This window comes from Zootoca vivipara, chromosome 6, assembly GCF_965207765.1.
Source record: "Zootoca vivipara chromosome 6, rZooViv2.hap1.1, whole genome shotgun sequence".
Lineage (NCBI taxonomy): Eukaryota > Metazoa > Chordata > Lepidosauria > Squamata > Lacertidae > Zootoca > Zootoca vivipara.
In genome coordinates this window covers 37,238,748-37,255,185 of record NC_142589.1, presented here as the reverse complement: position 1 = coordinate 37,255,185, position 16,438 = coordinate 37,238,748, and the positions used below count along the sequence as shown (strand labels likewise).

The 16,438-nt window shown below is 43.2% G+C and overlaps 1 protein-coding gene across 2 annotated transcripts in view; it reads right to left on the bottom strand.

Annotated features, from left to right (window-relative positions):
* GALNS (galactosamine (N-acetyl)-6-sulfatase) overlaps positions 1-16,438 on the bottom strand; it is a 52,821-nt gene that overhangs the window by 30,371 nt on the left and 6,012 nt on the right. For both annotated transcript variants that reach the window (XM_035117998.3, XM_035118000.3), the window contains exons 4-9: positions 13,281-13,383; positions 9,036-9,179; positions 7,882-7,948; positions 7,638-7,765; positions 5,205-5,344; positions 3,881-3,984 (exon numbers count right to left, since the gene is read on the bottom strand). In XM_035117998.3, coding sequence (XP_034973889.1) covers positions 3,881-3,984; positions 5,205-5,344; positions 7,638-7,765; positions 7,882-7,948; positions 9,036-9,179; positions 13,281-13,383 — 686 coding nt within the window. The remainder of the gene's footprint in view (positions 1-3,880; positions 3,985-5,204; positions 5,345-7,637; positions 7,766-7,881; positions 7,949-9,035; positions 9,180-13,280; positions 13,384-16,438) is intronic.

The following is a 16,438-nucleotide window of genomic DNA, read 5'->3' as shown; positions in this document are numbered from 1 at the left end:
TTCTCACATGGCAGGGCAGCTAATGCCTTCTCATACCCAAGCTATTTACCCCCTCTTCTGTTTTTTTTCAGTGTGTTAGTAGTTGCCAGAATATTCCAAATCCTGCAAATATAAATATATCCAGATTTGCAGTCTGCATCACACAGTACATAATTTAAAAGGCATAAAATTGAGCTTCCTTTGGTACGATGAACACACAGCTCCATCTTTAACAGACATGTGTGCTGCTGCTGTTGTTTAAAAATGGTTTATAAAGCTGCACAGCTGGAGAGGAGGCAGGCTTGTTTGTCTGTGAATATCAGAGTTCATCATACAACAAAAAATATCTGCTCACAAACCATTCATTTGGGCAAAAAAGAGTTCATGTCAAAGGCTGCAATCCGAGACAGAGACAGGTTTACTTAAACCCACTGATCTCTGGGGACTAAGTGTACCTAAAATGATGTTGGAATGTAGCATTTCTTATGAAGCCTTTGACACAGCCCCTTCCCTTCTTCTATTGCCTTCTTTGTGTCATTTTCAATACTGTATGTCACCCTTTGGCAACGTGATGCCCTCCAGTTATTTCAGATTACAACTCCCATCAGCTCCAGCCAAACATGATGGAAGCCATGGTCCAAATCATATGGAGGACACAAGGCTGGCAAAGGCTGTTGACAGTCCTTAGGAACAGGTGCCTGTTCTTTCCTCATTCTTTGTAAACTGCCATGAAGGTGGGTAGGTAGCTCAGTATCAAATTCAAGACAGCCAAAAGCAACAAAAACAGATCAGCTTCTGTAATACAACAATGGCGCAATACAGGGTTAACTGTGGATTTTTTCTGTTGCAATACATTCCTCTGGGAAGGAGCTTTTGCCCTCTCTTCAAAAAGAGGAAACTCCAGCCACGTAAACAACTTCCACTCATGCCTGTATTGATTCCTAGATTTCCAGAGGAGTAGCTGCCTTAGTCTCCTGCAGCAAAAACAACAAAGGGTCTTGTAGCACCTGAAACATCTAACAATTCTTTTCTGGCATTAAGCTTTTATGGGCTGCAGTCCACTTCATGATGCATAAGGTGTTATCTACGGATGTCCTAGAGATATTTCTGACATTGATTATAAAGATAGGCTGTGAGCTACTTCAGCTTCAATTAGGCAACACAGTAAGGTAAGGAGTAAATTAAGCAATGCAGATATGCAACGGAAATCTGTAAATATGTCCCACTGAAATCCTTTTTTTTTTTTGGAGGGGGAGCAGATAGAAGAGGTCAGGCAACAAACCTTGAAAAGAGAAAGAATGAAGAAAGAACTAGAAAAGCGGGAAAAGAACCATGCAGATCAGCAGAACTTTAGGACATGAAGCCAGAGCAGATAGGTAGAAACAAAAAGCAGCTCTTTACTTCTCACCTGCAACAGGGAGACTGTGGGGGCTTCAGAGCATAAGTGGTATTGAAAGTAAGGAGTAAATAGCCATTAATATATATTGTGCTGTATTTCTCTATAAAATAAGAGCTGCCACCACATTCTCATGCTGGCACATGGGACAGAGGCTTTATCTCTAAAGGTGTGCAATCCCAACAAAGGAAGCCAACTGCCCAGGAGAGCCCTTATAGGATGGTGGGTAGGAGGCACCAAGGGGCTCAGACGGGGCCTGGTGGCTGAGGATCAGGAGCATGAGAATTGCTTGTGTGCAACATTCAGAGACCACTGACCTTTGCTTGCAAAGAGTTCACCCACACAAACACCTCTGAATAGAGATCGAAAGTGCTATGTTCAATGAACATTTTAAAGAGGACGACATATTATTATGTGCAATGAACATTAACAGTGACACACCTGAAATCATCTCTCCACTTAATTCACTGGGTTTAAGATATCTGGAAGCATCCTTCCCAGTCAGTCAATGACATGGTGCGCATATTAACATTGAGCCAAACCATGACTTAGTGCAACAAGCAAACAAGATCACAGGAAAGAGCATGTTATGGTTGAACCTGGGCTCATCGTTTGTCTCACTCCAAACCACAAGGTGTGGCCAATGTTTGCTATTGGTTTACCGCTTGTGGTTTGTCAGGGGGACAAGCCAGGATTCACCTAACCCTGAGCTAAACCATAATGTAGCCCCAGGCAGCACAGCAGCAACAGGACCAGGGGAGGAATGCAGCAGCCAAGATCTTCACTCTGGAAACATGCACAGTAGCTCATACCCACTAAAGCCATGGTGTGTGGTTTAGCGTTTTGTGCAAGCTGGGCCAATGTATCATTCATTCAGTGCCTTCTTCTCAATTTAATTAAAAAGCCTTGAAAGGAGATGTAGATTAGAAACTAAAAGTTTTCTTCATCCAAGAGTACAAAGGATTCATAAAAGTCCAGTTTCTGAATAGCTCTCTCTCTTTGGAATGAAGATATCCACATAAGAAAGAAAACACCCATTATTGGCTTAGAAACCTGTTTCCTGCAGGCTTTGATTGTTTGATCATTAATGAGTACCAAGATGGTTTCTTGCAAACACCATTGTTGCCACCTGGGGAGAGCTACTTGCTGGTTATTGTAGAGCTCAGAATCACTTCCACATTTAAGCAGAGAGACAGCCACATCCTACGGTAGTACACAGACCTCCCTCAGTGCAACAGTCACCTAAAAATCCCAACCCACTTTTGCCTAGTTCCAGGGTCTTGGATGCTTTAGGACAACATACGAGGGCTGCTTCTCTAACATGAGACCTGCTAATTTAGTATTTCAGTTATAAACCCATCACTGTGCAGATACAGAAGGAGTCTGTTCCAAGGGGCTCACAATTAAAGCTACCGGTAAGTCAAGCTAGGGAGGAGGAGTGAGCACACATACTCCACTTTAAACATGTACCCTGAATAATGTGCATGCACTTGTTACAGGTAACAGTGTTGGCCCTATGGAAGCAAGCCAGCAATCTGGAAGACAATTAGGGATGCTTAGCTGCATAGCTCTCGCGGCAATGGCCTGGGTGGGTATCAGCAACTGTACTTTACGAAGGCAGTTCATAGTGCCACAGGTAAGCCAATGCCACACAGCTTTAATCCTCCCAGCCTCCCCTCCCCCTCCCCCTCCAATATGGGGGATAATAAAAGAGACTTCCTGTGTAGGGTTACTATAAGGATTATGCATCTGAAGTAATGCATGTGACACGACATGCTTTCAACTCCTGACTAATGTTAAATATTACTATTATTATTTGCTTTATAGAAGGCTAAATATAAAATTAGGTAACTTTGCTCCAACAGCAGATTATCATGATTGGTGTTCCAACATTTTGCTTTGCCTTCCTACACTCTGTTAGGAAGAACTGAAGTTGTTTGTTGTAACCTTCTAGAGACACAAGGGGAAAAACATACTGAAACAGGCTGAACTGCCACTAAAAATGTCTAGGCAGGATTGGAGAAAGATCATTCTAACTATAAGGGTGGTGGAAGATCAACTTGAGTTACCCCGATGAACATCCAAAACTGCCTTACATTGACTCGGACCATTGGTTCATCTGGCTCAGTGTTGTCTACACTGCCTGGCAGCATCCCTCCATGGATTCAAAAGGGTGCAAGAAGCACACCATGCAGGAGGCCAGGCAGTGCAGGAGAATGCCCATCTATAGGCCAGAGGATTGCAGTTCTCACAAAGGGGGTGCAACCTGGGAGAGCCAGACTGGAGGCAAGGGCTCAAAGGGCCTCCGTCTACCTCTAGCCTTGTGGGAGCAAGTGGCTCACTCCATAGTGCTGCAACACCAGATCTTACTGCCGTGCCTGGAAGGCTCTTCTGCAAGATGAGAACAGGGCTCTCTGACTAAAAGCCCACTAGAATTCATTAAAAAGAAAGAGACACCTTCAGGATAGACTGTAACAAAGTAATTAAATAACTCCAGACTCTCACCTGCCCAGCAGGTACATGTCCTGGCCACCAGGCAATTGCTGGCTCTCTCATGCCACCTTCAAAGGTAGTTTGCTTGCCACATAGGAAAGGGCCGTTGCTACCAGCTAGAGAAAGAGAAAACAGTAATTCTAAAAGAGCTCTAGAGAGGTATGACTCAAAGGTGAAATAAGCAAAACTAAAGGGTAAAACAAACCTAATCCCCAAGGACACCATCAACGAATTTTGTTCAAGTCCTTTAAACAATGTCAATCAACACCATAGTCTACATAGCATATTAACCCTTCCATCCTGGACACTTGCAGTAGCATACTGACCTGTGACACTGGTGTGACATCACTGAAATATCATAATGACAACATATACTTGATGTTCGTTTATTTCTTGAACTTGCATTTGTGTAGCTTTTAGAAAACAAGCTTTAAGTCTCAGTTGAAGATGGTTTTTAGCCTACAAACTACCATACAAACCTTAACGCATTCATCCTCTTAAGTGTTCCAGAAGATTAGGCTCTTAATTATTATTGTAATTATTATTAACATTTTTATGAGTAGGGAAAGGAGGCTGAGAAACAGTGATTTGCTGAAGGCTATAAAGAGGCAGAATGAGACCCCAGTTTCCATACAGTGGGTTGGTTAACCAATGTCAAGAGTAATTTCCAAAGTATCTATTGTTCACTTCAGTCTCTTTGCATCACCATTAATTGTAATTTGAATAAAGGAGAAGCAAGGTGATTAGTAGCAGACAAACTTTCCTGTCTCTCTATACTAAAGATCACAACTGCAAACAGACATAATGTTCTAAACCAGCAGCCAGTTAGCAGAGGCCATTGCTGCTCAGCCGAAAGTCAGTTGCAGGAGGTCATAAAAAGAGCCAATAACTTGACTGGGATTAGAACTCGTGGCAATTCCTTCTGATCTGTATGCTCCTGAAATCAACCTCAGAGTTGTCTCTGAGACTGCAAGGAGGGGATGTGTGAACAAATTACAGGGGGCAAGTGATGAATTCACAGTGACTGTGCCCAAGGGAACTAAAAACCAAAAACTTGTGAAATGGAGCAAACCAGTAAATGCAAGGGAATTGTCATCTTAACAGCTTTTCAGAGTTCAGTAGACATGCTTGTAAGATCCTTTGCATTTATTGAGACATGCTAAGGAGAATTTACATATCTGGGGCTTAATAAATTGGTTCAGATGTCAGCAGGCCACATTTTACCTGTTAGATCTTAGGAATGGACCAGTTAGATCTTAGGAACGAACTAGGTGAAATGCGGAAGTCTCAAATTCTCTATTCCTAACTTGACAAGCTCTGTACCAGGAAAACCCACCTTGATCAGGACCAGAAACAAGGGCAGCACCATTGTCAGATGTGAAAAATACAAAGGTGTTGTTGCTTATGCCCAGCTTTTGAAGGCGACTCAGTATTTTCCCAATGCTGTCATCAATTTCTCGCACTGCATCGCCATACCTGAGAGGCAGGGAGAGCAAATTACAAGCCAGTCAAGAGGGATGTGTGTGTTTGTGTTTAGGACTTGTAGATTCTATAATAAGCAACGGTAATATTTATTTATCTGTAAATAGTTTCCAACACACTGCTCTTTAAGCTGCTTACAACAAAATAATAAACACATTATAAAACAACCCCCCCCCTTTTAAATCAACCAGTTCTGAAAAAGTGTTTCATTTACAAAATAAATTTTATAACAGACTACTAAGGGCTGAGGATACTGGTACTGATAAGGAAAATGTCACTCTTTATTGGTTTTAGGCAGCTATCACTCATCTATTTGCTAATTGTTTACAACAGCTTATGAGATTCCTGCTTACTGGATTCCCATTTGGGCATCTGGCTGGACACTGTGAGAACAAGATAATGGACTAGATGGGCTTTTGGTCTATCTCAGCAGGGAGGCCCCTTCTTCTTAAAGGTCTTAATACCAAACTTTTAGTATTTCTTTTAGGTATTGTAGATATTAAGTATCCAATGGTTTAATGTGTTGACTTTATGTCGTCAATATAAAAGTTAGCACATTATATTGGATTATATTGTTTGTAAGCCACCTTGGAGCGTTTCTTAATGAAGGGCTAGGATAAAAATGTCTTAAATAATTGGAAAAGGAAATGAGTTATTCTGCGTATTTGTCTGGGCAACAAATGTTTCTTTCCAGTTCTTCAAATATGGAGTCTTCTTGGGACCTTAAATGTGTAAAAGCACATGCATGTTTACTCAGAAGTGAGTCTCACTGTGTTCAAGGGGGCTTACTCTCAGGTAAGTGTGAACAGGGTTGGATTTTTTTTCACCCTGACCTTGGAGTAAGCTCCTGTTGAATGAAGTGGGACTGAATTCCAGGTGACATGCACTATTATTCTAGCAAAAGCTTGAATAAGTCAGAGCCCATGCTGTCAAGATGCATGAGACATTCAGGTCGATTTTAAGATACCAGAAACCTCTTTGTTTTTGCTTTAACAAGATGGCTACCCACCTGGAATTTACAAATCTTAGTTTGTTTGGGGAGGGGTATGTTGGTTGTTAGAGCAAAGCTCTTAACTGTTTTTAAAAGTTTTATTTGTTCATAATTAACACATTATTAAGTATTGTTTTTATATATAACTCTTAGTTATATTCAAGTGGTCACTCAAGATCACCAAGAGAACTTTCAGATGTGCTCCCAGAGAAGCTAAAAATTCAGTAGCAAGACCCACCCACTCTCACAAGGGAAGCTGCTGATCACCACAAAGCTGGCTCCCTTCTTTCTGATTTGGGGGCCTTTTGAAAGCCCCACTCTATTTCAGCTGGTCATCTTCACTCAGCACAGAATGTCCTCAAAGCAAAACTGGAATGTGTGGTGGTGAGAAGAGGAACCACAGAGAAAGCGTGTGTGTGGACAAGCACACACACAAAGCACTTGAAAGTTGCAAAGGAAATCTTAGTGCAAAAGATGGGAGGGGAGTCTTCCAGATTTCTTAATCCCTGATGCTGGACACATGTTCTTGGACTAAGCCCTGGTAATTCCTGGCTCAAATTAACCTCTATAAACAAAATTGGAGAGAGGAAGGAAAACACTAAAAATACCGCATTTACTCGAGTCTAATGCGCCATCAAATCTAACGTGCACCTCAATTTTCAGAACCTTGAAACCAAAAAAAGTATTTGCTGGCAAATGTAAATGTGCCATCAAATCTAATGCGCACCTTAATTTTTGCAATGTAATTTGGCCAAAAAGCGTGAGCACTAGATTTGAATAAATACGGTATGTAGAAAGCAAAGTTACCAATCTACTGGTTAAAAAAAATAGAAATAAAATGTGGCCATTTTAAGTTTATTTTTGGTTTTGCTTCGGGGTCAGTTGCCAAAAAATGAGAGTCTAACTCTTCCCTCCAGGTTTTTTGGGCTGTGCACCTTTGATATGACAGCTTTTATTCTTGGCTCCCCTGCTACATAAGCCTCAGATCAGCTTTGGTCTTGCCTCCAGACTGTACCCAGGTACCAGAATCTTTGATCTCAATCAACAGTTGTCAACCCTATTTGCTTTGGATGCAAGACTTTTATTTCACATTGCAAGAGAGTCTTCAGCTGAGGATAAACACCCTCAAAGCACCTGCTGCTCTTTAATGCTCATAACACACATACTTTTAAACTTGCAAGTTGTGATCTCTATTGTCAACCACGACTGTTCTTGGTTTTCTTCTAGTGCTTTTCTTCTAGTGCCAGAAAAAGGAGGGGAGGAGGAAATGATACTTCAGCTCAAAAAGCGACTTACAGCCCTCGTTGGCTAGTGCCCAAGAACTCCCTGGAGGCATACACAGGCGCGTGAGTAGCATCGATTGCCCAATACAGAAAGAACGGCTGTTGGCTGGCATGCTGTGTGCTAATGAAATCAAGGGCTTCCTGGAAATGACAAGAGAATCAACCTTAAATATGGCCACCCATGCTACATATGTACAAGCAGGCAAGCAGAAAGTGCCTGCGGGTTTTAAAGAGCGTTTTATCAGAATACAGAGTACCTGCAAGTACATTTGAGTTAGGTTGGCTTCCCCCGTCTTATGGTCAATTTTTACATCTTCGTAATACCTAGAAAGATTAAACAAAAAACAGAAAAAATGTTCCAGATGTTTTACAGGATATGGCAATGGGGGAATAAGTGCTTTGCTCCCCATCAGTCCACTGGGAAGATGGCAGCGAGTCACTATGTAACAGGAAACGTTACTCCATGCACGCAAACCATGAATACAGTCTCAAATAGCTCTGCTCTGTTTCGCTGAGGATTGCTTTCTCGGCTGTTTGTCTTATCTAGTTTTATTCAACTTTCCCCAACACTTGATCCTCCAGATATATAGGAGTACAGCTCCCATCATAGCCAGCACAGCCAACGGTCAGGGGTGGTAGGAGTTAGCAACCCAACAACATGTGGAAACTGTTGTTCAAAGTATCTGGAGGGTACAAGGTTGGGGAAAACTGCATTAATGTCAGAGTAGATAATGCATAAACAGGACCTTTTCCTCCCACCCATAAGCACACTAGACTGGGCAGCACTGCAGACAAAAACACATTTAATGCCATACAGAAAGCAATCAGAGGCACTTCTTAATATCTCTTACCTTTAAATGGAGACATACTATATTTCTGTAGAGGAAAGCGTAATTTGGAAGGGGCCTTCAGAGTGATTTTCTCAGGAGTAACATTGGCTGGTGGATTTCAGCCAAAGCTACAGTAGAAGAGCAAACCAGTTGGGGGCTGGTGTTTCCTAACTTCCAAGTGATTAACTCTGCAACCTTGTCATTGTTAATGGAGTTCTCATACATAATTCACTGCATATGGCAGCTCCTCAGGGGGTACTGCAAGCCTGCTCTCTGTATCAGGTGGTGTCTCCATCACTTCACCTCGGGTGCCTGGTGTGTCTCAGTAAGTGTTGACGTGTGGTGGAATTTCTGGAAAATGCAGCCCTGCAGAGGTCCTTGATCCAGAAGCCTAGAGCCCCTGGCCTCTTACGGGGGGGGGGGGGGAGGCAAACGCCAGCACATTATGCTCTGCTGGAAGGAAGGATGGGCAGCAGAATGGAGCCCTAGGCCCTCTTCTGTAGCGGAGCTTAAAAAGAGCCAGAAAAAGCAAAAGAAAAGCAAAAGGCAACAAGGCACAGGTGACACAGAAAAGCGGCTACCTGCCAATCATTTCCCAGTCCCTGTAAATAGGGATGTTAGGCGCTGCTTTGTTATCGTAAGGTCCAAAATGGCAATTAGGGGATCCAAACCACTCATCAAATCCATGCCTCAAGGGATGGAACTCAGGTCTGTGGCCAAGGTGCCTAGAAAAGATTAACAAAAAGAAAAGGAAAAAAAACCAGTCCGGGATGCATAAGAGAAGATCAATCACCCCTATCAACACTGCACAAAAAATGCACTGTAATGAAGAAGCTGACAGATATAATAACCCATGGTTAAGAAATGAAAGGCCCACAGCTAACTAATTCAGATAATTTGCCTTTGGGGGATTCCTGGTCCATTACCTGTAAGCTCCCAAAGTCCCTTGCTGAACCATTTCCTCTCTGAACCCTGCACAGCACTTATCAATAGTAGTTTCCATGGCTCAAAAATATGTGAAAAATGCAATATACCCTTCACCTGATACCCTTCAGATTTTCTTGGTTACAAGTACCATCATTCCAAGCCAGCTTTGCGGTGCTAGCTATGGAGCTTATGGAGGCTGTTGTCCAGAACATCTGAAGGGCTCCAGGTTGGCAAAGACTGATGTAACCTTGTGCCATTTCCAGAGCCAGAGCAGGCATTGATGCTAGCCCACATAGTTACTTATCCTGCTCCATAAGGAAAAGAGGAATGATGATGGAAAATGAGAAAATCAAAGCCAACATGCTTAATTTGTATAATTAAAGCTTAAGGCGGGTGCTGGCTTTTCAGTGCTCTTAGAGAAAAATGATTATCTGGATCCAATCCAGTCTGAGTTCAGGCTTAGCCTGAGGATGTACAAGAAACTAATGGCTAGGAGCACATTTTACCAGCTTTGGCTGGTGTACATTCCTGGATAAAGATAGCCTGGTCACAGCAACCCATAACGTTGGTAACCTCAAGACTGGATTACTGTAATCTGTTCTATGTGGGACTGCCCTTAAAGCTGATTCAGAAGCTGCAGAATTTGGCAGCTAGACTGCTGAGCAGAGCTGCCTGCTGTGACCACGGGATGCCATTGTTGAAAGAATTGAACTAGCTGCCAATTTACCACCAAGCAATATTAAAGGGTTTTTTACTGACATAGGTCTGGCCACTTGAAGTACATTTTCTTCCATGCTGAGATTCTCAGATGAGGAAGTATTAGTTGTGCCTCATCCTGTCTAGGGCCATGGTGTGACAAGCCTTCTCCGTTGGGCAACCAAGCTCATGGAATCATTTCCTCCCTGAAATAAGGTGCAGACTCTGATGCGCTTTTGACGCCTGCTAACAACTTGCTTTTTCACCCAGGCATCTGCCGGTTTTTAAGACCAGGTATGTGGCAATATGCTACATTGTTTTACTGTGGTTGGTGATATCACGTTGTTTACTGAGTTACTGTATTATAACATGTTGAATTTATTTTTGGATTCATGATGAAAGAAAGTATAGACCTATTTAAATGATTAAGTCACAGAATTCAGATTCTTTTGGGGACAGAATTTTGACCGGTAGGGTTGCCAGACTCAATAGAGGACAGGACTTCTGTGCCTTTAATTGCCTTGCTCTCTTTTGAGTCTGGAAACCTTAAAGAGAAACTAGCAGACCCTTTGTTTAATTTCCAAGCAAAGGGTCTGCTGGTTTCTCTTTAAGGTTTCCAGACTCAAAAGAGAGCAGGGCAATTAAAGGCACATAAGTCCTGTCCTCTATTGAGTGGCAATCCTATTGACCGGCTGGCAAAGCATGGAAGATTGCACCAAACCATGTGACAAGTGGGGCGGGGGGGGCACTGGTCCTCTACTTGCCCAACATGGCCTACATTGTGCTGTTTTTTTGTGGGGGGGAAGCATCACAAAAAGACAGCCTGCAGAGTGAAGAATGCACCGCATTCCCTCTTCTGCACTGCACCCCTTTACCGAATGGCAATGACATTCAGCCCTAGAAACAGGCTGACACAACAGGCGCCAGGTCTAACCAATCTGGTGCTTCCTACCCTCACAAGAGGTACTATGCTGCAAGCTCAGACTTAATTAGCTTTCTGCTATGGCTCTGAGGTTGTTTGAGACTTGCTGCTTTCCAGATAACTCCCTGGAACCAATCTCTATCTGTGCTGTTTATTTCCTTTCCCCAGGTGTATGAATTTACATTTATTAGCACTCAGCTGCATCCCATTGCCTGCAGCCCACTGAGCTGTATTTTTCTTCTTCGGCAGTCTGCTGTTTGGATTTGCAGCAATAAATAATTCACGGGTGTGGGTTCATTTGCTTTCTTTCCTAGGACGGTGCTTCTAGTGGCAAACAGCTTGATCATCAGTGAATGTTCACTAGCTTGTTGGCAAATCCCCTGAAATATATGCATCCTTTCTTGGCCTGTGTTATTTTGCCCCTGTTTTTAATCTGCCCTTCCTCCAAGGAACAATGTCACCCGGCTGCCCTTTTATCTTCAGTGAGGTGTAACGTAAGTTGAGCTGCCAATCAGGAGTCACACATACTGTACCGCCAAGCAGGGTGTTTGAACCCAGGTCCCCTTGGACTCTCTATTAGCAATGACCCTTGAATCTGCTCCCCAAACTAATGGGAAAAAATGCTCATGTAGATGCTGCATTTATTAGCTGTATTATCCTAGCCTGACATTTTTTTTGGATGACACATTTATCTCCAGAAAGATTTGGCTATTAAATCTGCTGCAAAATGTCAAGGAAATCCAATGTGGTGCCCTCTAGCTATTGGTAGACCACAACTACTATTGTCTATGACCACTGGGCCCTGCCAGCCAAGACTGATGGGAGTCCAACAACACACGGAGAGCGCCACATTGGCTATCCTTGCTTTAAATTTGTTACAGTGGCAACCAAAGCCAACACAGTTCAAAGTCAGAACCTTTGGGTCTGTATATGGTTGCCTCACATGGTGAGCCACTAAACTACACACTGACCCTATCTGCCCAGGCTGGTATTTTGGATCCTTCAGGGCAGAAAACCCCACAACAGGGTTGCCTGTGCCAGTTAAGGTCTTCCTGAACTGCAGTGTAATTTTGCATCCTTTTGACTTCAGTCCCGATTTCTAGCTTGTTTCTCAATTCTGCCTCCCGGTTTCTCCTTTCGTCCTAGGCTTACTCTTTGGTCCTGCCTACTGGCTTCAACCCACAGCTCCTGGTTCCTGGCTCACTGCCCAGCCCCAGCAGTGGCATCCTTTGCCACAAAGACTTGCACATGCGATTTTACAGTGCACTTTGATCTAAGAACTCCCAAATCCTGAGTAGCCCCATTAATAGATCAGGGAGGTGGCAATGTAGCTGCAGGTGCTAAGGCCACAGAGTAGAAAGGTGGAGGTGCGTCTTTCAGGTTAGAATGTAAGACCAAACTATGGTCCTTAAACACATGAACATTTCAAAGAGAAGAAGCCCCTTAAGGAAAAAGTTACAAAACCCTGCTTGAGCCACTGATCTCTTCATCAGCAGTAAATTCATACACCAATCTGGGAAGTCAATCGTCAGGGGAGCAATAGGAAGAGAACAGTCATCTCTGTCTCTCTCCTTTTTTCTTCCAAAGTGGCTCAGAAATCACACTTTCCTCCTCAGCTGCTGTGAGCCTTTTCTTAACAACCATGATTTATATAAAAGAACCATTTTCAGTGGCCTTGCCGTTACCTTTGTTAACACCTGCGCCAGCACCACAGAGGTTTGTCATCAATTTCAATGATCCAATTCTTAGCTCTTTTAAAAGAGCTCCTGGGACACAGCACAAGCAGATTGTGGGTCAATATTTGTTCAGTAGTTCCCGGTTTACCCTCTGCCCGCCTAGATTATGCTATGACTCCTCGGAAGAGCGCTAGCATCAGTCCTTCTCTCCTTGGGGAAGGGAATGGATCTCTGAAGCCATCCAATAACTCTGCTATTCAAGCAGGATAAAAAAAGGAACAGCTTACAATTTAGGCAGAAAGTGCCATACCTCAGAGATCAACATTTTGCAAGGGCCAAAGATAAAAGATTTGATGACTGCTTATGGCTTGCTCTGGCAATGCAGGTTTGTAATTTCTTATGAAAATAAGTGCAGCATGTTGCCTCTATTATACGATAGTCCTTGGCTCTAAAATTAGTCACAGCAGGTGGTGGTGGGGACGATTCACTGCCAAGATTTCTGAAGACAGAAATCACAAACTAAACCAACTTATTTGAACTCTGATTCTCTCGCATATAAAGCAAGCCATACAAAAAAAAGGGACATATTTAAAAAGGAGCTTTACCATTTGCCAACAATCTTATTGACATAGCCTGTTTTCTTCAGCAATTCTGGAAGGAGGAGCTCAGAATCTGGGATGCCCCCTGTTATGACCTGGGGGGTGTAGGCTGCATTAAGACAAAAACACTTCAGCCAAATGAGAAGGTTTGCTGGTGGTAACATGAATTATTAACTGTACAGTGGTACCTCGGTTTAAGAACAGCCCTGTTTACAAACTATTCGGTTTAAGAACTCTGAAAAACCGGAAGTAGTGTCCCAGTTTACGAACTTTACCTCGATCTAAGAATGGAAGCCGGATAGTGGAAGGGCACCGGCGGCAGGACACCTCATTAGGGAAAGCGCGCCTCAGTTTAAGAACAGTTTCGGTTTAAGAACGGACTTCTGGAACGGATCAAGTTCGTAAACCGAGGTATCACTGTACTCAGTAAGAGGCCTCTTCAAGATCCAAGTGGGATTTGGGGAAAGGACAAGACAGGTCAGAAAGACAAGTAGATTAGGAATTAGCAGGATTTAAGTGAGGTGTAGCTGATAACGGTAACCTCCAGATGTAGTGGACTACAACTTCCATCTGCCTCTGCCAGCATGGCCAATAGATGGGGATGATGGGAATTGTAGTCTAAAACATCTGTAAGCACCAGGTTGGGGAAGACTGTAAAAAACCTCAAAGCCATTTACATAAAAAAGATAATGCAATAAGATTAGCAATAAAAACAATTAACAATAATTTAGAACATTCAAAAAATTAAATCAACAATAAACTAAAAATAGATTGAAACATGTGTCATCTTCATTCTAAATATCTGGCCCAAATTGCACCAAATATTCAAGGACATTTCAAGTAACTGTCTCTATGTCCATTCAGTTTCATGTCTAAAACTTTATTCTCTCAACAGCAGGTTCCATTGCAGTGGCATAGCTAGACGCTCAGGTGCCCAAGGCAGGGTGAATCGCCCATGGGGGCAGGGCAAGCTGCCTACTGTAGGGCAGCTGACGGGAAGGCAAAAGACAGAAGCAAGTCCCACACTGCTGTTTTGGGCAGTGCAAAGACTGCAAGCACCTGAGCCACCATGTCACTCCCAGGAGAGACGTGTGGTTTGGGCGCAGACGCTGCAGGCCCCATGGTAAGTACCGCCCCCCCACACAGTGTGGCGCCCAGTGCCCCCCCCCCCCGCTATGCCTCTGTTCCATTGATTCCCAAGGTATTACTTAAAGCAGAGAGCCAGTCAATTGTTTTTAGAAACAGGAAAAATGCAGAGGGGCAGGAACAAGCCAATCTGGCAGACTTGTTTGCACCATGCACTGAGATGCAAATTTGCCCTCTGGCTCCCTCACAAGCAAATGGAGGAGAGCTGCTTCCTTTCCTAAATGGCTTCTGTATTCAATGAGAGGCAAAGCACTCTGCTTACAAAGCACTTTAGATAATGTGAATGTGGTCTGTTTGTGCACATATCACCTGAGCAAGAGGGTCCAGCTCCCAGAATTGTACCCTGGGCACTGAACTGAAAGAATGGGTAACTAATAGGCCAACCCCCCACAGGAGTTGAAGGATACAGACTTAAGAAACTTGGTCCCACTGACACTGGCAGAGCATTGGACAGAACACTTTTGCCAGAAGTCTAAACTGATCACTTGCAGACAAATTTTCCTCTCCTCCTCCCATTTTGGGTCTCCCCCTCCCATTCTCTCTCCCCCCAGGTTCCCCCCATCTGAACGAAATTAGGCTAGGAGCTCATCAGGTGCCCACCCTGCTTTAAAGCATATCTCAGTTTTCTGTTCATTCTATTGTTCCCCAATGAGAAAAACTGCAGCCTGCAGTTCAGGGAGGTACCACGGCTGAATGGCTAACAGGGTCATCCACCAACATTGCCTGTAGTTAGAAGGACTAAAATAAATTATTTCTTAAGACCCTGGGAATTCCCTGCCTCAGTACATCAGTGGCAGAACACGTGCTCTAAAGACTCAATCTCTGATGTTGCTCTTTAAAAATGAGAACAGGGAAAAGTAGGCCTGGGATAAACTCCTGCCAGAGACCTGAACAGCCACCAGTCATCAGTGCAGTTAGTAACAAGCTACATGGTGAATTGCTCAAAATTAGGTGACAAGCCCCTTTCATGCCTCAAACAAACAAAGGACATGCAGATCAGGCCTCAGACTGTTAGCTAATTTTAAATGCATGCATTTCTCTGTACTTCTTATGGACTTCTAAAATACAAGCATCCCTCCACTGTCAGCTAAGAGATGAACACTCACACTTGCCAATATGCAGCACCAATCCGGAGCTGTAAATGCATGCTCTAAAACATATGGTCTCCTACAGCATCTGCCATTTTGGAACAAACAACCCTAACACCAACTAGATCGGCCTCAAATCAGCTCAAGCTGGCACCTCCCAACAGGAGTGCTAGAACAAAGCACTCATTGTGGACAGCTTGGTAGTGCCCTCCAGACGCCCTTGCCTGGCTTAGTAGGAAGAACATATTTCCATAAGAGTGTATTTCAAACATATTGTTAACCTTCCATAATAACATGCAACTCTTCTCTTCACTCCACCCGCCTTTTGCTGAATCTTAATTAACCTATCCAATAAAACAACTTCTTTAGCAGCAAAAGCAAAAACAGATTTAACAACCTAAGCACTAGAATTTAAGCCTCAGGCTTTCACACTTGCCCTCTTTGCATGCAAGTAGAGGAGAGAGAATGCTTCTGCTTCCCCTTTAAAACAAACTGCACTTCTCTGTTGTGTACAAATTCAGGGAATTATGGTTTATTCTGACCCTGGTTAGTTAACAAAGCCGACTATTAAAGCATGGTTTGTTTGTTTGATTTGTTTTAACTAGTTAGAATGAACCATAGTTCCTGCAGTTTGTCCATAACAGGAAACTGCAGTTTGTCCTCAAGTGAAGAGTGGAACCTTTTTCTCTCCTTGGTTTGCATGCAGAGAAGAGGCAGTCATGACAGTCAGTAACACGTGCAGGTTTATTCAAGATCCTATAAACCCTGTTAACTGGACTAGCAACACCAGGCCTATTTGTTTGCAATACAACCCTGATTCTAAGTCTGGCAATTACTTCCATGATCTCAAAAAAGATTAACTTCTGTGTCAGTGTGCTTAGGATTGTGTGCTTGGAGGTCTTTTGTTCCAGTAAGTGGTATATATACATT